General features: G+C 39.6%; 1 protein-coding gene across 1 annotated transcript in view; it reads left to right on the forward strand.

Annotated features, from left to right (window-relative positions):
- Positions 1–27628, forward strand: part of ODAD2 (outer dynein arm docking complex subunit 2) — a 171052-nt gene that overhangs the window by 129098 nt on the left and 14326 nt on the right. The window contains exons 18-20 of the mRNA XM_040450941.1: positions 13204–13397; positions 24392–24587; positions 26473–26612. Coding sequence (XP_040306875.1) covers positions 13204–13397; positions 24392–24587; positions 26473–26612 — 530 coding nt within the window. The remainder of the gene's footprint in view (positions 1–13203; positions 13398–24391; positions 24588–26472; positions 26613–27628) is intronic.

The following is a 27628-nucleotide window of genomic DNA, read 5'->3' on the forward strand; positions in this document are numbered from 1 at the left end:
TTCAAATATTCTACATCTTTGTTGATTTTATAACTACTTGTTCTATCAATTGTTATGTGAGGCAAATGTGTTAACCAGTACATTACAGAAATACCCATTATTGTGGATTTGCCAATTTTTTTCTCACAATTCTATCAGTTTTTTCGTTATGCATTTTGAAACTCTTATTAAAGTGCAAAAGTATTTAGGAATAGTATGTCCTCTTGATGACCCCTTTATATGTATGAAATTACCTGTATACCTTGGCATATTCTTTGCTTTGAAATATGCCTTTTCTGCTATTAATAGAGAAACTCCTGCTTTCTTTTGGTTAGAATTAGCATGCTAAATTCTATACCTGTTTCTAAGCTTTCTAATTCTAATCCAAATTGGCTATTTGTGGGCAGCATTTAACTGGGACTTGCTTTTTTTTTTTTTATTCATATCACTTCTGCCTTTTGGGGGCAGGGTGTCTGCACTATTTACATTTAATGTGCTATTGACATGGTTGGCTTTAAATGTCATTTCAATTGTTCTTCTCTTTTTCCTTTCCCATCTTTTCTTTTTGTCATCTTCTTGGCTTAATTGAACATTCCACTTTATTCCTTTTTTTGTTATTTATTTGTTTAGTTTTTATTAGTTATGATTCTTTGTTGTTAGATTAATGGTTGCTTTAGAGTTTATAGTATACATATATAATTCAGCACATCACTTCACATTATATTATACACAGAAACATATAGTTGAAGAATCATACAACACTGTGCCTCCACTTTTGTCCTCCTGACTTTTGTGCTTCTCATGCATTTGACTCATACATGTTGTAAACTCTACATTGTTCTTGTTTTGGGCTGTAAATGACCGATTATAAATTACAGAGATTTAAATAAATTAGAAAAAGTGCTATTTACTCCTTTCTATAAATGCAGATTTTCATCTGGTATCATTTTCTTTCTGCCCAAAAGACTTTTAACATTTCTTATAGTACAGCTCTGTTGATAAATTCTTTCATGTTTAAGTGTTTATTATTTATCTATTTATTTATTAGAGAGATAGATAGAGAGCAAGCAGGGATGGGGCAGAGAGAGAGGGAGACAGAATGCCAAGCAAGCTCTGTGCTGTCAGCACAGAGCCTGATGGAGGGATCAAACCCATGAACCATTGAGATGACGACCTGAGCCAAAACCAAGAGTCAGATGCTTAACCAACTGAACTACCCAAGTGCCCCTCTTTCGTCTTTTAGATGTGTAAAAAAGACTTTATTTTGTCTTTGTGTTTGAAAAATAGTTTTGTTAGGCATAGAATTTTACAATGACATTTTTCCCTTCAGTAAACATGTCACTTCATTTTATTCACACTTGCGTTGTTTCTGAGAAGAAATCTGCTGTCCTTCTATGTTTGTTTACCTAGATGTCATTTTTTCACTACTGCTTTTAAGATTTTATCATTTTCACTGATTTTGAGCAATTTGATTATGATGTGTCTTGGTGTTGTTTTCTTTATGTTTCTTATGCTTGGGTTTTATTGAGCTTCTTGGATCTATAGGCTTCTAGTTTTCATCAAATTTGGAAAATTTGGAGCCATTATTTCTTCAAATAATTTTCTCTGTCCCCTTCTCTTTCTACTGTCCTTTGGAAACTCCATTTTCACCTACATCTGGCTGCTTGACATTTTCGCACAGCTTCTTATGGCTTTGGTCATTTTTTTCAGTCTTTTTTCCTCCCTGTGTTTTAATTTGGAATGTTTCTATTCCTATGCCTTCAAGTATAGAAAAAAAAAAATATATATATAGGCAATGTTTAACTTACCTTTATTTCTGTCAGTGTGTTTTACATCTCAGGTAGTATAATTCCATCTCCCAAAATTAGATTTGGGTCTTTCTGTACCTTTCGTGTCTCTCCTTAACATACTGAGTCTTTCCTCTCGCTCATATGAAATCCAGTTCTGGTCATGGTTCTAGTATCATTTCCAGTTTGCTTTCAATTGGTTGATGTTTCTCTTTATCATGGGTCATGTCAGACACTGACTTTGGGGGCAGGGATGGGGGTGTTGTATTACATTTTTTATTTTAGTTCCAGTAGAGTTAACATATGGTGTTGTATTAGTTTCCGGTGTACAATATAGTGATTCAACACTTCCATGCATCACCTGGTGCTCATCTCAGGTGCACACCTTAATCCCCATCTCCTATTTCTCCCGTCCCCTCCTCCTATCTCCCCTCTGGTAACATTTGTTCTCTGTAGTTAAGAGTCTGTTTCTTGGAAGACACTGAATTTTAATGTGTTGAGTGATAGATCGTTTCTATAAATATTGTTGAGTTTTGTTCTGGGATGCACTTATGTTACTTAGAAACAGTTTGATCCTTTCAGGTCTATGCTTTGTTAGCAAAAAATACAGTAAGGCTAATTCTTCTCCACTTCTGAGGTCAGACCCTTCTGGTTACTCTACCCGACACCCATAAATTATGAAGCCTTTTGCTGAGTGGTAGGATCAGGCACTATTTGACCTGCGTGAGCCTCAGAGACTGTTGCAGCTGATCTATCAGGTGGGCCTTTACTGTCCTCGGGTATGCAGTTTCCTCACACACAGGTGCCCATGGGTTCTGTGCTGAAGCTTCAGGCGCCCCGACTGCAGGTCTCCACAGTTCCGTGCTCCGGGAGTTCTCCCCTCTCCAGTAATCTTCTCCGAAGACTCTAGTCATCACAGAGCCCCAGTCTGCCAAGCTTGGCCTCCCAGCTCGGGAAGCTGCCGCGCTTCGCTCGGGTTCTCTCTCCCTGGGCTGCGAATGGCCTTGTAAACTCTGTCCTAGGCAGCAGGCTGGGACGGTAGGGTTCGCCTCTTGAGTTTTCCTTCTCTCAGGGATCACTGTCGTTGGACGCCTGACACCTGATGTCCAGTATCTTAAAAGCCATATTGCTTTATGTGTTTTAACCATTTTTAAGTTGTTTTAGATAGGAAGATAAATCCAGTTCTTGTTACCCTATCTTGGCATGAAGCGGAATCCTTATTTTCTTTTTGTACTTTCTTTATACAGTAGGATCATGGAAAGTGAGAGAGCCGGTGGAGGTGAGTTATCCATTTTAAACACACAACTTGCAGATAAGGAATGCAAGGCCCAGATCGGTGAAGTACTGAAAACCACATAGTCAACACATGGCATAACATCGTAAATGACTGTGATGTCTAGTTTAGGGCTGTTTCCACTAGATGAGCGAATTTCAAACCATGTCTTGTGGACTGTTAGGGTTCCCCTGGGAGAGATCAGGGCGCAGTACTCAGGGCAAGGAGGAAGCCAATGCTTGGTGTGGGGGGTGGTCACCTACTTTAAATAGAGCAGTGAGGGTTTTTTCCCCCATTTTATATGTTAGTAATCATGCATAAGATCTTGTTTCGAAACAGCTTTTCGTTGCCTTAAAAAGAATTGAAAATTACTGCATGAGGCCATGTTGCCCTTTAATAGTTGTTTATGAAACCCAGTCAGAGCCATCTTTTCCATATTTATTTAGCACTTTGCTTTGACAGGGACATTTACAAAATAAGAATCTCTTCAGTAGGAATTCAGAATTTTAATCTTAATTCTTTGCATTCTTACAAGTTTAGTGCATCTAAAAATCTGATTCAAGAATGATTCTCTAAAGCCACTTTTTTTTTTCTTGTTAAGTTTTCCTTGGAGAGCTCTAGGCAATACTTTTTCCCATGAGGTCTTCTAAAACATCCGGGAGCCCTTGGGAAAATCAAGTGTGTCTAGGATGGTGTGGGCTAATAGGATGTTTGTCTTCTTCATTCATACTAGCTCTGCTATAACGAATCCATCTTGCTTCTGATAAGTCACCACCACCACACGCGAGCAAAGTAAATCTCCCTCCCCTCTTAAAAGCTAAAGGTGAGAGACGCTACAAAAGAGAGCTGTATGTAAGTATAGCAAAAGACATAACGATGGAAGTAATATCTTTTTCATTTACGCGGCTTCCCGTGTGCCAGACACTAGTCCAAAAGCTCATCCACGCATATTCTTTGATTCAGTCTTCTCCATTTTCCAATAAGGTGAGAATTGTTATTATCTCCGTTTTGCAGGTAAGGAAACTGAGTTACATAGACGTTAAGTGACTTGCCCTGAATCACCCAGGTCATAAGGAAAGGACAAGAAATCTGGTCCCAGAGTCTGTTCTCCTAACGCCCACTGCAGGGTAAAGCCAGAGTGCCTTGATGGCTCATGTGTGGGTGTGGGCGCCGGTGTTTAAGGCTGTGTTTGAAAGATTAAGCCTGGTGGAGAAGCTGCTTTCTGAGATGGAGCGGCCGTCTGGGAAGGCATGGGGTGGGGGGTGTTGGAGGACTTGGCAGAGAGCATGCTTGTTTTCTGGTAGAATGGTGCCCCTTCTTGTTTCTCACTTGTTCTCCTTGCAGTTTCTGCATTGTCTTCACTTATGCCAATTGAACATCATTACTGGTAAGAGTTATAGCATATGGAGTTAAAACCAGATGCTTTTGTGATTTTTTTTTTAAATATTACTTCTATTTCTATCTAGTACATAGACTTTAAGAGGAGTAGCTATATTTTCCCAAGGTAATGACCTATTAATTTATTTAATAAGAATGGCATTTTGTGTTGTATATGTTGGTATGTATAGACACATAGACGTATATATTTGCATTTTTTAGAATTAAGAAAATTGAAACTAAAAAACTTGAGTACATGATCTTTGGATTTAATTTAAGCCTTTTTCAATAATTTATATCAATTTTCTACACCTACCATTTACATGAGCTCTATTCCAAAAGTCTAAGATCTTTCTGTAAAAATAAGATATATGAATGGTGACTTTCATATATCTTATTTTTACTTTTAAAAACATCACCCACCACCAAGGGATAGATTTCTGGGTACTACAAATTCCATTAATTACTATACAGTAAAAAGAAATCCCCCTGGGGTGCCTGGGTGGCTCAGTCAGTTAAGCGTCTATCTTCAGCTCAGGTCATGATCTCACAGCTCGTGGGTTCAAGCCCTGCCATCAGGCTCTGTGCTGATAGCTCAGAGCCTGGAGCCTGCTTTGGATTCTGTGTCTCCCTCTCTTCTGCCCCTCCCCTGCTCACATGCTGTCTCTCTCTCCTTCAAAAATAAACATTTAAAAAAGTTAAAAATATATAAATAAAAATAAGATATATTAAAGGTGATGTTTTTTACTTTTAAAAACATGACCCACCATCAAAGGACAGATTTCTGAGTACTATAAATACCATTAATTATTATACAGTAAAAGGAAAACCCCCTGAGGCACCTGGGTGGCTCGGTCAGTTAAGTGTCTGACTCTTGATTTCAGTTCAGGTCATGATCTCACAGTTCCTGAGATTGAACCCTGCATCCAGCTCTGTGCTGACAGCATAGAGCCTACTTGGGATTCTCTCTCTCCCTCTCTCTCTGCCCCTCCCCTGCTTGCTCTCTCTCTCTCTCTCTTTCTCAAAATAAATAAACTTAAAAAAGAAGAAAAGAAAAACCCCTAATGAAAGAAATTAAATTGAAAACCTAAGTTCAAACTGGAAACCTGGGACAAAAAGCTCACGTCTCTTAGTGCATCATGACTAACAGTGACCATTCTTAGCCTCACAACTTCTTACGACTCAGAGCCTTCATGTCTCCTTACAGGATGCTCTGAGTATTATGGAACGTTCCCAACAGTTACTCCTGGGCCACGTTCATGTACTGTGGTCCACTGAAGCAGCGTTTCTCAAAGGGTGGTCTAGAGTCCACCTGTCAAGAAGCAATTTGGAGCTTGAAAAAAATAAAATAAGGGTTGCTGGACCATACCCTGAATTGACTAATTCATGTTCTCCACGAATAAGACCAGGAAACTGTATTTCAACCAAGTTCCTAATGTAACTGAGAAGCACACGAAAGCTTGAGAGCCACCGATCCACAGGAGTTCCAATGGCAAGAGAGCCACATGATCATTTGCATTCGTTGGCCCATGATGCTGAACACAAGGGAAACAAAAATCCACCTTCTCAAAGGAAAAGGTTAAAGAACCCCGGAGGATGATTAATCCATTGCATGGAAAGCTAATCTACCCAACAAATATGACTGTGCGACGTAGAATGCTCCAGTGAATGATGTCATGCTGAACAGAATGAGTGTGGCTCTGCCCATGTGGAATTAGGATAGGCATGTAGTTGTAGAATTCTGCTTCACAGGACCCCTGGCAAATGTGAAGACAGTCTCCCCAGGACACTTTATTTGCTCCCCATCAAAGAAAAGAAAACAAGGAGAACTTTCTGCTAATACTATAAAAAATACAAGTTCCTATAAGTGAGAGAAGACAAATTTACATGGTACCTAGTTTAAAATACGACCCTCAAAGCTATTAGCTTTAAAAATAAGGAAGATCTAACCCAGTACGCCAGATCCCTGGCCAATCCAATTAATGTTGTTGCCTTTGAAAGTATATTGAAATGCATTATGTCATTGTCTTCTACAACACTGCTTCCTAAGTTTTTCCCTGTCAGCAGAAAAACATGTAATATTTGCTTGGCACACTGGAATAAAGGGACAAAGTTGCTCGTGGCTTGGAAGCCAACTGGTCTGGGGCCTTTCCTGGCTCTTCAAGGACTTCCTATTCAAAGTGTGGTCCCAGCCAGAGAGCAACAGAAGCGCCTAGGTGCTTGTTAGAAATGCAGAATCTCAGACCCCACAGCAGACCTACTGGATCCACATATGCCTTTTCACACGATTCCCAGATGGTTTGCATTCACAGCGAAGTTCGAGGAGCACTGGGTAAGGAGCATTGAGCACTGGAACTCAGAACAAAGAATTAAATGATACTGAAATATTCTTTCCATGGCTGCCTTTATGAACTATTCAAATTTGATACAGTTTTAATATTTTCTATAAAGTTGGCCTAGATGTATGTTAAAGGTATAAATGTAATTTAATTTTTAGACCCTCATAAAACTTTTTATATACATTGCTAAAATTCCTGATTTGGGATCAGAACATGTGGTCACTATAACTTTTCCAACCCTGATTTAAGTATTTCACATTATTATCCCAAACCACCAGTTAGACAAGAAAATCCGTTAAGTCTTCTACTCTCAGTATAAGGCAAACTTATTTGCCCTTACATGGCTGACTTCATATTTCAAGGGGACTCTTTTCTAACATCCTGCATTTGGATGAGTTAGTCCATATTCAGCCTATTTTTTAAATGAATTTATTAAGTTTAGATGCTAAATTTTATGATTATCTCTCAGGTAACTGTGATGTATAGAGGCACCTTTCATCAGCCAATTGCTTTTCAGCCACTGTAGCCTCCACCACCATCATATTCAAATTTTGAATATTTACGTAGATTATTGGAATGATTTGTAAATTATTGATTCAGCTCTATCTTTCCTAACCCTCAGGATATTTGTGCACAGATTTGTGTGCAGACAGGCTATTTCTGTTTTATTTTTAAGACTTAATATTTCATAATAGGTGACTTCAACCTTTTAGTTTTTAAACCATGACACCAGTTTCTAATTTATTTCAGATATTGTTTTCTAATTTATTTTAGATACTAGTTTCTCATTTGTTCTAGAGGATATATAATATGTCACCTTATGTATAATTGCAGACATTGTTTGCAAATTATGTAGTACTTATTCAACATTCTTAGAAACTTATGAATGGATAACTTGAACATGACACTTTTTAAATAATCTTCTACATGTTAAAGTGAGAATAAGTTAGGTCTATTACAAATAGGGCTGCTATGAGCATTCTTGACAAGATTTTTGGTACACCTACATACTGACTGATCATTGGTTTTATTAATTATTGCTAAATGATTATTTTACTGTGCTGATTTCATGCTAGATGAGAGTTACATGTAAAATTGAATATTTTTTGTTTAGAATTTTAATTACCTAACTGACTTGACTTTTTCTTTCATCTTATCATTTAAATATATTTAAAGATTTTACCATGGGGAATTATCTTTTAGTTTCTACTTGAAGTTAATCTATCTGGAGATGGTCTATGGCTTTATAGAATTTATTTGGAGATACTTTTATATGCTTCTGCATATCCCTTTTAGCAAATTAATCCTTCAAATGGTTGAAGATTGATAAGACTTTGTGAAAAGAGGTGATTCCACCCTACTTTATTCCCCTGTACTGGTTATTAATTTACTGAAATCAGAGGAAAATATGCATTGCTAACTGAGAGCAAGACCTCTTGAAAAGTGTAGTCAAGAATGGCCGCATATGGTTAGTGCCAATCCAGGAAATGACTCCTCCTTCACAAGGGTATCCCTTTTCAAAGGGGCAGAATAAATACACAGTATACAGATTCTCCACACAGGCAGGACTTGACCTTCTATTCATCACTCCCAGAATTCAGGAGGAGAGAGTAGGACCAAGGGTCTCTCAACTTTCTCAAGCACTATAAAAGGGGTCTGGTAAAAAAATAAGTGAACAAAATAATTACCAAGTGTACTTAATGCTATGAAAGAAACAAATGGGGTTGGATGAAGAGTAACAGAGAGCTAACATACTTTGGACAAGGAAGGCAGAGAAAGCATCTTGGAGCAGGTTCATCTAAGCTAAGCTATGAAGGATGAAGACAGAAGAGTTTGCAGACAGAAAGTATGTGCAGAGGCCATAAGGTGCAAATGTGCTTAGAGTTTCCAAGGACCTGCAGGAAGATCAGGGCAGTTGAGGCTGAGTGATGGAATGGGGGAGTGAACAAGATGTGTTCGGAGAGCCGCAGGGGGTCGAGGGGGGCTGGATTACATGGGGAGTGCCAGACCACGGTAAAGAATTGGGATTTTATTCTAGTGCAGGGAGAAGCCATTGAAAGATTTTAATTGGAACAGTGCTATGATCCCATTTATGTTTTTCAAGATCACTCTTCAAGGTGTGTAGGGAGCAGGTCACAAAGAGTGGAAGTAAAGAGCCCTCTGGGAAGGTGGTGAGCTGTCAGTGCATGAGAACACAGCAGCCTAAACAGGACTTTGTTACAGATTAGATGCAAGATTAAGGGAACAGGAAGAATTAAGGACTTATTCACAAACCTATTTTTAAATAAGGTTTTTACTCCAAAGTGAGAAATAACCACAGTGATAATAGGTGTTAGCAAGCCCCTTTTAATTTTAAATTTCACCAAATAATTTGGAATAGCCCATTGGATGAATGATTAGCAAATACTAAAATATTAGCTTAATAAGAGATTGAAGTGCTTTCCCTTGACTAACAAATATGTAATATGAATGGCTGTATATGTAATGTAAATTACAGGATAATCTCTTTTTAAAATAGCAGCCCATCACTTAGTGGTCACTGCTGAGGTAGGTGCTTTATTTCTTATTTCATTTAATCTTTGCAATAACCCTGTGATGCAGGCATTCCTGTCCCCATTTTAAAGATTGGGAAGCTTTAGTTCAATAGTCTAAGTGATGTTTCAAGACCCATAGATGGAATTCAGAATCAATTATGATACAATAAATTGCAAGCAACATAAATAACTCAAATAAGCTCAGGCACCAAAGAGGACACGTGCATGTTTGACAGATGTCATGGGCAAGGAAACAGCTGAGCCCTAATAAGGTGCCTGGACAAGGGCCTCACGGATTTCCTAACATCTTTTTCTCTTTCACCTGTCATCTGTCCTCACTTCTGTATCCATTTCATTTTATTCTTTCTCTGTCCATTGGCTTTCCCTATTTCTCCACTGTTTCCTCCACTGTGTCCCCAAGCTTCACTCTCCAGTTAACCTTAGTGTGGCCAAAATTATTCCTAGTTTTCAATTCAGAGATGTCACAGAAGGGAATCTGATTGGCCTGGTTTGGGAGAAGTGCCCACCCCTCATCCAATCGGTGTGGACAGTGTGTTCCCTTTACCGAATGGCTTCCAAGGCTCACCTGAGTGAGGGTGAGGTACAGGGACAGTCAGGAGCATCCCTGGAGGGCCAGGAAGACACTGTAAAAGGTGTGCACTAATGTAATGAGCCAGGATTTAGATTTCTGGATCAACTGACAGGAGAAATTGTTAGGTCAGTGGACATGCACTGTCTTTTATCATCATGCTTGTTATTGAGGGTGTTTTTGAGTTATATATACTTTACTTATGAGGTTATTGTTGCAAATCTTTTAAAGAGGTACAGAAGTCATTTTACCCAGTATTTCTAAAGTGTGCCTTGTTGGTTAAAATTATAAATTCTTGCTAACAGCTCTGGCTAGCTCTATTTATTATTATTATTACTTTATTAAAGAACTTGTTCTTGGGGTGCCTGCGTGGCTCAGTCGTTAAGCATCCAACTCTTGATTTCGGCTCAGGTCATGATCTCATGGTTGGTGACATTGAAGCCATCTCAGGCTCTGCACTGACAGCGTGGAGACTGCTTGGGATTCTCTCCCCACGGCCCCTCTGTGTCTTTCTCTTTCTCAAAATAAATAAATAAACTTAAAAGAACTTGTTCATAAAGGAAGCTTTGTGAGTTAAATGGATGTAAATTATAAAATGTGAAAGGTAATTATTTATAATTTTTATTGAAGATATTTCAGACCTCGCTATTGCCAACTGCTGGTATGGATTTAGCATTCTTAAATTTAAATAGTGACTTTTGGCTCTTTTTTCTTGTCAAATACTTTGTGATTAAATGTGGTCTATTATTATACTGTCATCTTAAATTTAAGAAACAACACTCCTTTAGCATTTTGAATCTATGCAAAACAGCCTTTATTTTATGCACATATAAACCAGTGAAGCATTCACATGTTGGTTTTGGGACTTTAAACTTGGCAAATTATAGATTCTCATTTTTATATCTGTCACTGTTGGCTCCAGACTTTAAATTGAAACCACAGGGTTTATCTGGCACTCACACCAAGCTAATGCTTTTCCCTTGCTTTAAATTAGCTGCTACTTAATGGTTAAGAAAGAGTGCTCTATATGGCAGATAACATTAGAGCAATAATATACACAAATCACTGCCAACTGTACAAAGGCTGCTTGAACTTTTGGCTGTTTAAAAACCAAAACATGTCCATCATGTTGCATTCAAAAACTTCATAGCAACAGGTGAGCACCCTAATCTTTTATTTTTGCTTAGTTCAGATGAAACCAATGAAAGGTAAAACAAAAAGTCATTTCAATCTGAGTTGCACGAGAGGCATATCAGGTGTGAGCTTCCCTTTCCTGACTTGGGTGAAGCTGGAAACCATGGCCTTGGTACTTGATCCTCAGCATCCTATTTTTAGGGATTGCTACTTACCTATCCTAATAAGTTTACTAGAGTATCACTGCCAGATAAGAAAAATATTTTAAGGTTCTGAAGTGTTGGAGTCCCTGAAATTTAGATTTGGGACTGGCGAGTTACTCTTTTACTTCACATAATCATGTTACCAAAATTAGGAACATCAGGCTACATTAGAGTTTTTCTGATCCCAAATAAAAGAAAATGACAGGACCGGGTAGCTTATGTTGTCTAAACTGTACGGTCCAGGATTCCTCAAATTTACACAGGTTTGGATATCAAGGCATTAGGTTGGCATGAGGTGCTATTGGCACATGTTAAAGCATCTTTCGGTCTCTTTTCCTGCCGAGCTGTAGGTCTGCTGGAGCTGTTCAGCAGTAGCTGTGCCCTGCAACTTTTTTTGGTGATAAATGATCCATTTCAAATAAATGAAATTGCAGCCAACTCTGCAGAAAGAATCACTTTCTAAAAAAGAGAGACCATTTTGGAGGGTCAAAAATGCACAAACAGTATGGTAAAATAAAGTATATGCTGCTCTTTTTAATGGAAAAGATTGTTACTGGTTACATTTGCCAAATTCAATCACTATGCCAAAAAGTCGAGGAATCTGGCAGGGACTGCGGAGAGCAGTTCCATCTTTCATCTATATTTCTTCTCTGTATTTATCTAGCTGCAGAAAATGCCGGGAATGTCTTTTCCTTCCGACTTGGCCCTTCTGCTAAACCACAGAAATACACCGGGCAGCTTCTCGTAATTGTTTGGTTACTTATAGTGCAGTCTTTAATCTTGTGAAAAATATATTCTTTTCTATTGGAAATTCATGGAAATCACCAACAACTGTTTGTTTTCATTTTCTGAAATTTATCCCAGGAACAAAAAAAAAATCAGTTTTATTAATTGGCAGCTACTTAATGCAATACACAGAGGCAGGAGGCCAGCTCATTATTTTTGGCCTTCGGCTGACCCAAAATGGTTTTCTCGTATAAGAAGCTATTCACAGATGCTAGACGTAAGAATTAATAATAATAAAAAAAAGAATTAATAATAATAATAATGCATTTCAGACTCCATAAGTAGTTTTTGGCACTTAAAAAATATCTTCTGTTTTTCCCTTGAAAACAGCAATCCTGTTATATACAAAAAGCAAACAGTGCTTGAATTAGCACGTTGCAGTCTTTAATGTACCAAAAATATGCATGCATTAACATTCCCTTCTAAGGCTCCTTTTTTTTTTCACTTCCTTCAGGATCAATCAGTTTTTGTTACAAAAAAAAACAAAAACAAAAACAAAAACTCTTAGATTCTTAGGAGCTGTGTTCTCTGCATTTTCCAACCCATTGCCATGGTGTAAGATGCCTCTTTGAAATGTCTTTGGACTGAAATTTAAAAGTACAGGTGCTAAACAAAAGTTACATTTTTAAAATCAAATTAATTATAGCTTATGCAGATTGAAATCAGAGCAGCTATGTCTGTGGTTCAGGAATGATCAAACATAATGGCTTATCCTTATGGTTAACAAGTCGGGACTTGTTTATAAAATTCTAGTTTGCAATATGCTTTTGGGAAAAAGCACTGTATTCTCCAGGTCTTTGGTTACCCATGAGTAAAAGTAAGAAAAATATTTCTAAAGTTGAAGCTATTATTCCTTATAACCCACGTTTAAAGTTTGAATCCCTGAGGAGGAAAATATCAGAAAAGCACCCCTAAGTTTCCATTTTCAGCAATGAAAACTGACATGCAGTTGGAAGGGGTCTCTTTATGACACGGGGCTTAGTATTTTTACCTCTGCTTCTTGTAAGAAGTAACAAAATATGCACACTGACTGCTGCAAATGTTGATGCTCTCCCTAGATCATGCTTTTCTGATTGGGGGAAATCTGATCAAATTTCCGTGAAAACAAATTTCTAAAGATATTTTTTCTCAGATGGTCACTTGCCAGTGAAACTATTTATAAGAAGGTTGACCTGATAATTTTTATGCCATTTTGCATGCAGAGAAGAAAAATGGAAAATCTCTTTGAAAATTGTCATCTTTGCCAAAGAAAAGTAGAAACACACCTAAGATGTGTTGCACGATCAGCCAGGGACGGATCTGGGAGTGCCGCGGGCGTGATGCCACACGGTCTGCACCGATGGAAATGCAGTGTTTGCACTGTGACTAGGAGAGACAGCAAAGATGCTTCTTCACAGTGAAGCTGTGTGTTGACAACAAATTATCATAGTCTGCATATATATCTGGATGTTATACACCTTTCTTGCACCAAAATGTGCCCTCTGTTTTGCTTGTACCAGTCCCGGAAATCCTCACGGTGGGGGACTCTGGGTCTGAAAGTAGGGCATGCAAGATCTGGATGTACCCAGTGGGTGCCGCTCTTTTGTCAAAGCCAGGGCAAGTCCCCACTCTTATACACGTGTATGTGTATATATGCTTTTACACAGCTGTCGATGGACATTTATTATTCAAATTACATAAAGAATTATTACAACTCAATAAGAAGATGAGCAACTCAATTAAAAATTCACGCAATTTCTGAATAGACACTTCAACAAAGATACATGGATGGTAAACAAGCACATGAAAAGATGTTCAAAACCATTAGGCATCAGGGGAATGCAAGCCCAAACCTCCTGAGACATCAGCACATGTCTGCCGGAATAGCAGAAATTCACAAGCCTGACGATACTGAGGGCTGACAAGCACATGGAGGAACCGGAGCCCTCCTACGCTGCTGAGAACACAGCATGAGACAGCCACCTTGGGAGACAGCTTGCCAGTTTCTTACAAAACATGCACTTACCGTACGACCCAGAACCTCTGCTCCCAGGTATCTGCCCAAGAGGAATGAAGACATGGGCACATAACAACCTCTCTGTGAACAGTTATACAGCATGACTCATAATCACAAACACAGAAACAATCAAAATGCTCCTCAACAGGTGAATGGATGAACAATGACAGGTCCCTCCAGACAATGGAATGCTACCCAGCTACAAGAAGGAACAAACCACCAACACATGCAACAACAGGGACAAATCTCAAAACCACTATGCTCAGTGAGAGAAGCCCCATTTATAGTTTTGAGGCTGTGTTTCACTCAACTCTCTTCATTAGGTTTGACTTTTATTAAATCAGACCTCCATGCTTCAGTGCCATTTCAAGCTTTAGCTCTGACGGTTCCATTAAATTAATAATTGATTATTAATCAATTGATAGTGCTTATTAATAATTAAATCAAAACTACCACCTGACTTATCTGTATTTTTCGTATTTGTTGACTGAAACCCAAAAATAAATGATGTCCTATCATAAAAAGAATAATTTGATACTGAAGCCTTTAGACAAGGATCCAGACAGCTTATAGGCACTAACGCTGCCACAAGCCATTTTTTAAGCTATTTTTTTAAGAATAAGAACATCAGGGGGCGCCCAGGTGGCTCAGTCAGTTAGGTGTCCGACTCTCGATTTCAGCTCAGGTCATGATCTCACAGTTTGTGAGTTCGAGCCCTGCATTGGGCACTGCACTGATAATGCAGAGTCTGCTTGGGATTCTCTCTCTCCCTCTCTCTCTCTTTCCCTCCCCTGTTCACGCTTTCTCTCTTTCTCAAAATAGTTAAAAAAAAAGAATAGGAACATCAGAATTTTCTGATGTGCTTTTTATAGGATATAGCCAGTGATTTGCATGCAAATTTAGGTAGGTTTTGGAAAAAATCATTTTGGATGATAGATGTATGTAATATAATATAAATATAATTTAGACAGATGTCCCAAAACTAGTTCATTGATCCAATTTCTAAAACGGATTAAATCTGAGGAAGAAAACTACTAACTAAATAACACAGGGTGCAGGGAAATGAGCATGAGTTTGGTGCCAGACAGAACTGGGTTCGAATCCTGGCTGTGGGTGCAGGTGCCAGGTCACCCAGCTTCCCTGGGCTCCATGTCTTCATCAGTTCTGTAAGAATGATAATATGTACCTCAGATAGTTACAGAGAGGATGAGATAACAAAAATGAACACATACACACACTTATATCGATAGATAGATAGATAGATAGACAGACAGATAGATACACACACACACTACCGTTGTCTTTACAGGAGTAGCATTCTGCCAGGTCGAGGCTGAGGGTGTGAGATAAGTGGCTCTCTAAAGTGCTCCTTCCTGGATTCAAGTCCAGTTTCCATGTACTGAACCACTTCAGACAGCAGCTATCAAGTCCTCAGCCTCGATGTTCCAGTGTAGACAGAATTTGGGGTGCTGGCCTGAATGCCATGTGGATGGCCCTGTATCCACGGTGGGATCTGACAGTCCTCAGAGAGGATGCAGGCAGGAATGTGGTTTGGCTCTCTGTGGCTTGACCACAATGCAGAGGCCACGCTTGTATTCACAGATATGAGTGTGCTGGTGGGGCCACCTCTGCACCTCAGGATGTGTGCTTTGTTGGGACCTTTGTGACTGTATGTAAACTCAGAGCACACCCTAGGGTCACTGACAGTACAAAGCTAAATAACACAGGACATTTCAGATTTCTGTCTATATCTGCATAAAACTATCTGTTAATGTGAAGCCCCCAGGCCATTTGTTCGGAGACCATATGAGTCAGACATGTGTCCCCTGAAGGCGTATTTGGGTTGTTGGGAAACAAGGACATGTGACAATTAGGTGGGAGAATCAGTGGGAAACCTCGGCTTGTGTCTTCCCTGATCAGTCAAGGCTTTTTTGCAAAGCCTTTTCTGTGAGCACACACTGTCCTCATAAATCTGCCACTGCCCTTTTTTAAGGGCTACAGCTAGGTTTCCTTTGCTCTGAACAAGGCTTTATGTGATTTGACTCCTGCCGGCTTCTCTGCCATCATCTTGCCCTTCTTTCCCACTTGCCCTTGTGGCATGGACTGCTAAATATCTGCTGACATCCATCCTCCCCTGTTTGCTGCCGGCTTTAGCACAGCGCACGATGTCCAGCCACGGGATACATTTCTCAGCCCCCCTGAACCTTGGGGTGACCATGGGACCAAGTTTTCACACATGAGAAGTGAGAAGTGATGCATGCTACTTGTGTTCCTTGTCCTACATGAAGAGATGCATGTGTATCCCCGTCCCTGTGCCTGAAGGCTGAAGGACAGAGACCACTGGAGAGCTTTGGGCTCAGAGAAGAGGGCAGAGCCGCGCTCCCAGCCCTGGACCATTTGCAGTGTCACATAAGGGAAAACAAGCTTCCAGGTTGTTTAAACCACTAAGCTTGGGGGTCTCTATGTGAAAATAGTTTATCCTGGACTCAAATGAATATACTCATAGGAGTTGGCTTGGCAAGCATTTGCTACTTCCGTGTGGAGAGGAGGAGGCTGTTGGGTGTGGGGCAGCTGTGTGCCAGGATGTGCACGTGGAGGGCAGAGCAGACGCCAGATGCTACTCACCTGCTCTGCTGGCACCTCTGTGCTCTGTGCAGACCACTGGTCCCTAGAGGGTGGCCCTTCTGTTCTTCCTGTGTCTGGAATGCTCTCCAAAACCCCCACAGCACACTTTGCATTGCTCGCATCCATCCTTTGGACCTTCAGGTTCACTTTTGTCCCTCTGGGAAATGTGCATGTCCCCTCTGCCTCCATCTGTGCTCTCCTAAACTTTCTCTTCCTTTCTGTTGAACGGACATCACTCTTTGTCTCCACAGACTATATGATTCCTGAAGGCTGAAGCCAGGCCAGTCTCCTCCACTTCTGCTGTCCCAGGCCCAGTTCATGCCACGGAGCAGAACATAGTGAATATTTGTTGAGTGAAGCGATGAACTTCTCCTCATTTTTAATATTGCCACATAACCATAATATCCTCCTTTGAAAACACTCTGCAAATGTGAAGACAAAATAAGAAATATTTGAGGAGGGAATATATATTTACAATATTTTTCTTCTCTGTAGCCACATAAGCCCCAGTGCTTACATTGTTTATTTTTATTTTTGAGCAATACAGAAAGGGGTTGGGAGCATTTGATTTTCAACTCTGTATTTTCCCTGCTGCTAGAGAAGTTTAATTTTCCTCTGTGATTGTTTTCAGTTTGTACCCTGGAAAAGTAAGGTGATAAATATAGGCAATCACTGCAAAGTATGACTATGGCCAGGCGCTAATGTTTTCAAATTGCTGATGATTTTTAGGGACACCACAAACTGGCCGCACTGTCAGAAGCATTTGGCAGTCATAACTGGCAGCAGGAAATCAGACTGTAAATTTAGAAAGCATTGCACCATATTTGGGAATGCACCTCTCAGAGTCACCTCCAAATATGTCATGGTCATGTAGCTGGGGTTCAGAGTGAATTTAACTATCCTTTATTATGTATTTTGTGGTACATGAAAAACTTCAGAATGTATGGCTGGGCAAGAGAGAAAGCCGGTCTGTTTCATTAAGGTAAAAATTTCATCACAGATTTTACCAACCACTGCCAAGTTGGGAAAGCCATTTTACACTGATACTTTCCTCATATACCCTTGACTTTACTGAAAAAAGTTTAAGATTATTTCTGTTACTTATGATTATGATGTTAATGATCATTAGGATAATTTTCTTAGTAATGGCTTACGTCAAAGTGTATGGAGAGGCTAAAAAGAGAGGTTTAGTTTTTTTTTGTTTTTTTTTTTTTAATTTTTTTTTTCAACGTTTATTTATTTTTGGGACAGAGAGAGACAGAGCATGAACAGGGGAGGGGCAGAGAGAGAGAGAGGGAGACACAGAATCGGAAACAGGCTCCAGGCTCTGAGCCATCAGCCCAGAGCCTGACGCGGGGCTCAAACTCACGGACCGCGAGATCGTGACCTGGCTGAAGTCTGACGATTAACCAACTGCGCCACCCAGGCGCCCCAAGAGAGGTTTAGTTTTAACACAGGAGAGCTTTAACATGCCATAGGACCACAGAGAGAATAAGATTCACATTGTGAATGTCCCCTCTTGAAGTGCAACAGTAAGTCCTTTAACCTTGTGTTAAGAAATAAAGCTCAAGGAGAAAAAAAACCATTTACTGGTTACATGTATTTCATGTCATTTATGAAATGTGCTTAGGGCTCCTCTACTGTTGCAAAGGAGGAAATCAGCCGTCATGTAAGTTTCTAGGATGTTTGTGACAAAGTTCTGCACCAAAGCAATTCAAAAGAAGTAAGCTTTGCTTAGGGAACCTGACAAGGGCCCCAGAACAAGAGAGAGTAGATAGAGGGGCCCAGCTATTCCTGAACAGCATTCATCAAAGGTCAGTACTAGGAATAACCTTACTGAAGAATTTAAAAAAACAATATACACAATGAAATCCAGTGTGTGAACACAAGTTAGCCAGGAGGAATATTAAGCCAGTGTCATTGCACCCAGGCATAAGAGTGACTGTTAAGTTCTATTGTGTACCAGAAAAAAAAAATCTCAAGTGCTTTTGAAAAGGAATATGAATTGAAATGAATAAAAGGATCAGAAGAGCAATTTTGAAATCTCAGCTTTGTTTTGTTCTGGAGCTGAAATATGCAGACAATCTTAAGCTCAGAATGGTGTTGATTGAGTTAGCTCCTGGGGATACACAGATGAAAGTAAGAAGTTCAGCCTTCAGGAGAAGGCCTGAGTGTGCTTGACTGCACACCTAGTATGATGCAGGAGCATTGGTGCACCATTGGTAGAGATGGGCATCTAAAAGGTCAGCCACAGGTAGGTCCTGGTCTCCACAGATTGCATATAGCATACAGGGAGCCACATGTTCCCAGGGGACCCACGGGGAGAATTTGCAGAAACAAAGAGGTCCCATTGAGTGGAGCCCTTGCAGATGGAGGCAGTTGATTGTGACTACAGATTTCAGGATCGGATATGGGCATGATGGCCAAAGGACCAGGGAGAACTAGACGCACCAGGAGGCCAGGGACCAGGCCAGACCAGCCCCCTCTCCATGGGCACTTACAGCAAGGGATGCAGTGTGAATGATGGGTAAGAGCATGGGATCCGGAGCTTGTGTTCAAATCCTAGCTTTCCCCAACGTTGTAACTTTGGGCAAGTGACCTAATCTCTCTATGCTTTAGTTTTCTCATCAGTGAAACTAGAATATTAATGATAATCTTTAACTTTGGGTTTGTTGACAGCATTAAATGAATTGACATACATAAGGCACTTTGCATAGTACCTGATACATGGTAAGCACTAATTGCTGAAATGTTAGCTACTGTTATTTTTATCCCCTTCCTTCTCACGAGATATCCACCCTCCCTGCCTCTCCTGGATCTGTAATGGTGGAATAGGTGGGGAAAGTCATTTCGCATGCAGCCTGGGTGAGGATGAGTTGAGAAAAGGCTGCCTGAGCTTTAGCTTATGTCCAGCCTAAGCTTTGCTTTGTAAAGGGAGAGATCTTCCCTATCATCTATTCCCTGAATCACTGGGCCCATAACATCCAGAAAGCTGGGCAGTCACCCATCTCTGTCTCCTGAGCCCTCCACCATGACACAGAGAGAAGGCTGTTCTCATACCTGCCACATACCTCGCTCCTCACCCAGTACACTCCTTGAGGACTGGACTGTGTCTTCCTTATAGTGCCTTTCATATCACCTCACAGGTTATCAGCAACACCTTTTCCTGATTGACAAAGAAAACAAAGACCTGCCACCTGCTTACCTTATCCATATCATATCCATATCACATCGTATCGTATCATATCATATCTTAAAGTCAGATTGAAGCAATGACTTCACGAAAATGTTTTATCAGGATCTCTGTGTTGGTCCTGGAACTGGCTTGGGGTCCCCATTCCATCTCTCTTAGGAGGATACTGAGACAGGCTGGTATAACCATGTTCTACACATACCATTTTAGGAGGGCCCATAAGACCTTCCTAAATAGAACTGTTTTATTTGTGCTGCCTAAAATGTATCACTTTGGTATATAATTTGAAATTTTGTAAACTAAATATTTGGCTTAAAAACTCTCTTCGCTAAAATTTGTAACATAAATTTTTAAATCTGGGAAGAGTAATAAGCAAGGCTATCACTCATGTAAAACTCCGTTAGCAATGTGTGCAAACTGTGTTCTCCCAAATGTGTAGCTGAGACCATTGGATTGGATGGATTGGATTGGAGGGGATTCGTTTTTAGGATTGTGGTACAAGGAGTGGTTTGGGGCAGTTGTTGGAAGAGTAAGTGTGGAGGAGCAGATCTGTGTGGAGTGAACGAACCATGAGCAGGCTTACATCACTAGTTGAGGAGTGAGCGGCAAGGGGAGGCGTGTTGTAGTGAGAGAGAAATTCTAAGAAATAGAGAGGCATGGAGACCAAAGATTGGCCTTCCTCCTGTTATGAAGATGAAGTTTTTTGTGTGTATCATAGAACCAGAGAAGACACCTTGAGAGTTTATATAAAGAACAAGAAGGAACAGGCAGAGTTCTAGGAACCCACACCCTACTTTTCTCTTCAAATGTTCTATTTTATCTTACATATGTATATTTATGTATATGTGAATTTCATGAGATAGTTAAGGTTTTGTTTGGGAGAAGGGGGAAGAAAAGATTTCCACTGCTGGAAAAAAAATGTTTTATTTTTGTTTTTGTTTCTGTTTTTTTATAATTGCTGTCTTAGCTACTGTGCTTAGGGCCAGCTCTGCAGTTCTAAACAGCTACCCTGGCAAAAATCATGCAAGATTGGGCTCTGAAATGAACATGGTCTTTGCCAGAAGAGGAAGAAGAATCATTCTTTTATAACATTAATTCAGTTCCTTTCACTGAAATTTGAAGTTCTTGCATAGATGACACTAAGAAGTATCATTTTATAGAATTTTAGCCAAAAAGAGAAGACTACAATTAATATGTAGGTATATATTTAAAAATTTTAGAGTATCAGGGGTTTTGTCAGAGTTGGTAGAAACATTACTTGGTAAAATTTTCTGGTAATATTTTTTTAGGTTCCATTTTTTAAAATCTTAAACATTAGAAATAAGTTTTTTTTTTTTTAATTTAGCATATTCACATTTGACTTACTCCTTCCCACAAATTATATCAGAAAAGGAAAACATTTCCTAAATGGATAGCAAGTAATGAGATAGACTTTTAAGGCACACTGGATACCAGTAGGGTGCTTTGAAAGGAAGGGCAGAAGAGGCCTTGAGAATGAGGTTAAGTCAACTGGAGTTTAAGAAAAGCAACCATTGAGCCAAAAGAATCTTTCATTTAAGGTTATTTCCCAAGAAATTAGTCATTTATTTTCATCCTTATGAGCTTGGTTCCAATTTAGTAGGAGCAGGGAAAGCTATTTCTTTGACATTGAAGAAGAAAAATTGTGGCTCTTCTCTCCAGCCCTGTGCTTTATTTTTTCCATATTAAGCTGCTCTTGAAAGCTGAAAAGAAATCAAAATAAAATTGGGAAAGTGATTTCACTCAAGGGTTTGTTTGGGGGTTTGGGGGTTTTTTTTTGTTTGTTTCTGTTTTTGTTTTTTTTTCCTTTTCAATTCTTTGCCTTCATCTTTTCCGGATATCTTTGCATTTTTGCTCCCATGGGGGATAAATCCTGTATCTGGTAAGGTGTTTTAAATATTAGCATGTCTTTGGTTTTGAATTCCTTCTAATCATATGCCAATTTTTGGAGATAAATATGAATACAAACAAGACAACATTAAGAAGTCAGACTTGTTCTGATATTGAAGAAGATTGTGGAAATTTTATGATCCATTTTAATATATCCATATTGAGATAATTCTTGGCCTTATTTTTATTTTAAGCAATTTAAAATATTTTCTTAGCTTGACAAGATTTAATTTTACAGTTTGACATCAGATTTTATAAATTCTTAGCATTTCCTAGAGCGAACTTGTAAACCAAAACAAAATCTTTCCAATGAAGATTTCTTTATGTAATTAGGATAAATTGTCTTCTTATAAATAGTGTATATCTTTTATTGTTTTAAAATACTTTGATGTGAAATTATCAATTATAAACCTGGGTCTGTATTGTTACTCACATGAACTTGCCTTCAAAATTAAAATGAAAATTAATGTAACAGGCAGAAAACACCTTGACTTCCTGTCCTACACCTACAGACTTATCTGTAGCTACATTCAGTCTATGCATCTCTCTGGTTTTTGAGGATTTCTTCTCTTGGCAATTCCCACCCACTGTACTCATGATCTTTTATCTCCAGTAGCTGGAAATTCTGACTTTGGCTATTCCAGTTACTGCATATTCAATATTAAAGTCTCCCTGCCTACTTACTCATTTTCTCATTCCCCATCAACTGATCATATTCACTGTGGAATCCACCATATCATAGGAGTAATATTCTCTGGAGATCCTCATTTCTCCAACTGCCCCTGACTCTTCAGCCGACTGCCATTGACTTTTACCTTCAAAAATTCACAGACTGCTCTATCAATAACCCAAGGCATTCTTTTCAGTCCTCAAATTAATTAATCTCCCCAAGGCTCATTATAATATTGACCCTACCATTTTCTTAAAGTGCCATCCTTCCTTAGTTCCCATGATCCAGGGTCTACTGGTTCTCCTTCTCTCTTCCTCTTTGTTAGCTCTTCATTTCTTTTGCAGGCCTCACTTCTTTCTGGCTAATCCACTTGTTATGACTTTTAAAATAATATTAAGTAATGTATGTTCACTGAAAACAAATTAGAAGCTGAAGATGAACAAAAGAGAAAAATATTTAGCAGACCCTGATGAGGATGACCTCTGAATGTTTTGGAGGAACTAGAATTATAGGGCTAGGGCACTGGGGAGTCATTGACATGTTTTGAGCAGGGAGTCAGGTGGTCCCATTTGCCTTTCAGAAGTTACTCTGGTTTGAGAATGGATGGAACAAGGATGGGTGGTGAATTAGATAGCAGTTCAGAAAGAGATAATGGTGGCTTCAACCAAGGTTGTAAGCACTGGAGACAGAGAGAAATGGGTGGATTCAAGAGATATTTGGGAAGTAAAAACAATAGGACATGGTGACTTTTTGAATGTGAGGAAAGAGGTAGAGAGAAGATGCCCCAATGTCTAAGTAGAATAACTGAATTCAAGGATGATAGAAGGAATCTGCTTGTGGAGAAAAATGAGAGCTCATCGGGGAAATATTGGCTATGAACATCTTGGAAGATACAGAAATGTGATATATATGTGATGTCATCTATATATATGATATTTAAGTACACACACACACACACACACATTTGAAAGGTATATGAAGCCTTAATGACACAGATTTGAGAGCCATGGTCCATGAAATAATGAGAGTGGGTGACAATTCTCTTGGAGGCTGTACAGAGAAAAGGAAAAATTAGAGGTTTGATCAGATATCCTGAGTCATGCCATGATGGGCAAAGAAAGAGGATTCTACGAAATAAAGCAATTAGAGTCTTAAAGAGAAAAAAATCCAAACAAATCAGGAAAGTGCTATTTTAAAGAAGTCAAGAGGAGAGATTATTTTAAGCATAAGGACATGACCAGTGGGACCAACTGAAAAGTGCAAAAAGACAAGAACAAAAAGGGTCTACTGGATTCATAGCAAAGCAATTCCTAGTAACCTTGGAAAAGACATGAGGAAATGAAGGCAACAAGTGAAGCCACTCTGAAAAGTTTGAGAAGAAAAGAGAGGAAGAATGATAGCTGAAACGGGATGTAAAGGAAGTTTTGGTGGTTTTTTTTCTTTCATTTGTTCGTTTTGTGTGCTGAGACAGCAGACACGAGAGTGTGCTTATGTGCTAACTGGCAAGAGCAGGAAGGGAGGGGAGACGGTGAAGCTATCAGATGATGGGGATAATGGAGGAGTAAGCTTCTAGAGGAGTGGAGAGGTGGGGGAACACAGAGCTTGAGGGCACAGAGATGAGTTTTGCCTGGAGGAGAGGCACCTCTTGTCTATGACAGATGGCAAGGGGGAAAAGGATGGGGGCACTTGCAGTGGGAATCTGTGCGTGAGATGACAGGGAGCTGGGCAATTTCCCTTTTTGTGATTTCTATTTTCCCCATCAAGTAGGAGGCAAAGGCACATGCTGAGAGCAAGGGAACTGAAGTGGTAGGTTAGGTAATTTGAGGAGAGCAGAGAAAGTTTTAAATAGCTGTTGCGGAGAAAGAAAGCTGATGAGAAAGATACCTACACAGATTGCCAGAATTGAGAGCCAGTTGAGATAAGAGATCATGAATGTGTGTGTACCATCCAGAAGCCTCGTTGAGATCTAGATTTCAATTTTTAATATTGGTATAATAGGAGAATAGTAGAGAAAAGAACTAAACTAGTGACAGAAAAGCAGCTGACACGGTGGATCACAGAAGGTAGACAAAAGCAAGGAGACTGTGAAGACACAAGTGCCTCCGGTGTTCTCGATCCCATTCCATGTCTTCCAGAACCTAGAGCTTCTGGTAGAGGGCAATTAGAGGCAGAGATGGAACAGTTGCTGGTATTAGTAAGGCCCAGGTGGCACCAGGTGAATAGCTGACTGGTTGATTTGGGGTAGGGGAAAGATAATGGAACCAAGAAGGATGCCTGGATAGGTCAGTCAGTTAAGTGTCCGACTTTTGGTTTCAGCTCATATCATGATCTCACAGCTTTGTGATTTCGAGCCCCACATTGGCCTCTGCGCTAACAGTGTGGAGCCTGCTTGATATTCTCTCTCTTTTCCTCTCTCTCTGCCCCTTCCCCACTTGCACGGTCTTTGTCTCTCTCAAGGAAGGAAGGGAGGGAGGGAGGAAGATTAGGTAGGTGATAGATAGATAGATAGATAGATAGATAGATAGATAGATAGATAAAATGGAGCTGAGAAAGTCAAGTTCGGAGGCTATAGGCAACATTATTGTTTGGGTCAAACTGTTTTTTTGGTTTTTGTTTTTTGAGATATCATTTTAAGTCATAGTTTTATTCGTTATCACACACACACACACACACACACACAACAAAAGCGTATTCAGTAGCTCAAATATTAGCTAAGGCTGCCATTCCCATGATCATGTAGGAAATACTGGCTCAAACTTCCCTCTGCTTTCCGTGCCCCAGACAACATCTAATTTAGAGGGAATTCTATATATCACCCAGCATCTGATAATTTGATTCAGGTTATGGATTGTTTCACTTCTGTAAGCATTTTGTTCCTATATTACAAAGAGCTGGTATACACTTGAAACTTTACCCTTTTATCTTGTCCTCCCCACTAATTTCTATCTTCATGAAAACAACAAACAAAACAAGAACATTCTTATAAGGCCATTGTATGCAAAGCAAAACAGTAAATTAGAAAATCAAAGATTTGTAGTGATGGAAGGCAATATACATTGCAGCAATGCCAATAAGTTCCAAGTCAAGTATTACATTTGGCAATTCCTAAAAATCCCCATGGCCATTTCTGAACTAGGCTTTCATTCTCCCAGTGGATCACTTTACTGTCTCTTCTCTTCTCTGCCTTTTCTTCTTAAAAAGAAAGAAAGATTCTCCCAAATTGCCAATCTGAGTGATTTAGTTTTCTCTAGCTTATACCTTTCAAAGCCAGCTCCAGGTCTACTTGCATATCAAAAACTTGGCCTAGTCCTTAAATTCAAGCAGGAGTTGAGAGTGGCTCAGATCAAGGCAGTGGAGGTAATGAGAAGAGGTCAGATTCTGGGTACATTTTGAAGATAAAGGCAGTGAGAGAAAGAGAGAAGTCAGGGATACTCCCAAGATTTTTGGCCCAGGCAACGGGAGAGAGGAGTTGACATGAACTGAGGTGAGGAGGCCATGGGGAAGCAGGTGTTGGAAGGAAGGAGCAGGAGTTGAGCTTTGCTCATATGAAACTGAGTACGTATGTCTTATATCCAAGTGCATATGTCAAGCAGGCAGTTGAATGGCCTGAGCTGGAGACTCATATATACGTACATACATTTCATATATATATATATATATATATGCATATATATATATATATATATGCATATATATATATATGCATATATATACAACTTCCCTCCAAAAAATTATTTCTAAACATTTTTCATAAAACTGATCTAACAATAGAACATAGACAACCACATAGAGACTTCCAGTTTCTTCCCAATGGGAGATAACCCAAGTTAAATTCAGGCATTGTATCCAGAGTAGATATCCAGGACGTTTTTCCTGGAGTCTGGAGAAAACCTATAGCTTGTTCCAAGTAAAGTAGCAAATTAAACTCCTGAATCTAATTTTATTTGCTTCTGAAATCCAATGTTACATTCAAGGGACTTAAAAAAAAAAAAAAAAAAAGAAAAGAAAAAAACAAGACCAACAAGAACAGGGAGAACTGGAGAGGAGAAAATAACAAAATTTTGTAAATTGAAATTCAGAGGAAGAGTGACAACTGGCTAACAGACCTCAGGAATCAGAATGCCAAGTCAACAGTAGGAGAAACTGATAACAGACCCAGTTTACAATGTGGAAGCCTCAAAATATTAGGAACTGGTAGCACTAAGTGCCTCTGGAACTGGTTGGTAGGGTTCCAGGTTGAGGCCACAATAAGAAAGACTGAGGAAAACCTAGAGCCACTTCCCCACTTCAAGAGCTGTCTAGAGAAGATAAAATAGGGTCTCAGATTAGAGGACAGCAGCCACTATAAGGCAAAGATATTCTACCAAAGATGTCGATAAAGTGACCATAATGAACACTGAAAGCTAAATGGACTGTGTGCCCTATTCAGTCCCAAATCCCTACAGACCAGTCCCTTCCTCTGTGGGTTGGAGTTTGAAAAGTTCTTCCTTGGAGAATTTGACCAGCTCGACACAAAAGATTTCAAGATATTGACTTGGGGAGAACCCCAGCCAGCCTTTCCAGGGCCTCTACTGGCCTGTGCAAAGCTGTTGTGTGTGAATTAGAAAAAGATGATCCCTCTGGGCAGATATAGCTTTGACCATGTTAAAAAGACTTAAAAAGATCACACCTTTGTAGGAAGAAAAAGGCATCCCTTCAGGAAGATGTAGTCCCTGACCAGTGTTCATGAATTGGTGAGCAAGTGAGAGCTGCATTTTAGGCCCCTTCAGTCTGGTGTCTTCATGGAGAGCACAACTCTGAGTGACCCTGAGACCACCCAGGTTACCCTGCAGTAAAACAAAGTCAACAAGCCCCACCTATGAGCCCAAACTTTCCATTCATCCAACAAGCAACTCACATCTGAAGGATATCTTGAACGTAGAAGATAGACTGAAACAAAAATAGAAACAAACAAATCAGTCCTTGGAAGAAACAGAGTATAGAAGAGAGAAGGGAAAAAAGTGAACATCCTCAGAGTGATATAGAAGTATTGCATCTGGGGTGCCTGGGTGGCTTAGTTGGTTGAGCATCTGACTCTTGATTTCAACTCAGGTCATGATCCTAGAGTCATGGGATCGAGCTCTGCATCAAGCTCCTTCTTTCTTCCTTCCTCTGCCTCTTCCCAGCTGGTGTGCATGCTCTCTCTCTAAAATTAAATTAAATTAAATTAAATTAAATTAAATTAAATTAAATTAA

Source organism: Herpailurus yagouaroundi, unplaced genomic scaffold, assembly GCF_014898765.1.
Source record: "Herpailurus yagouaroundi ecotype Mexico unplaced genomic scaffold, PumYag 203, whole genome shotgun sequence".
NCBI lineage: Eukaryota > Metazoa > Chordata > Mammalia > Carnivora > Felidae > Herpailurus > Herpailurus yagouaroundi.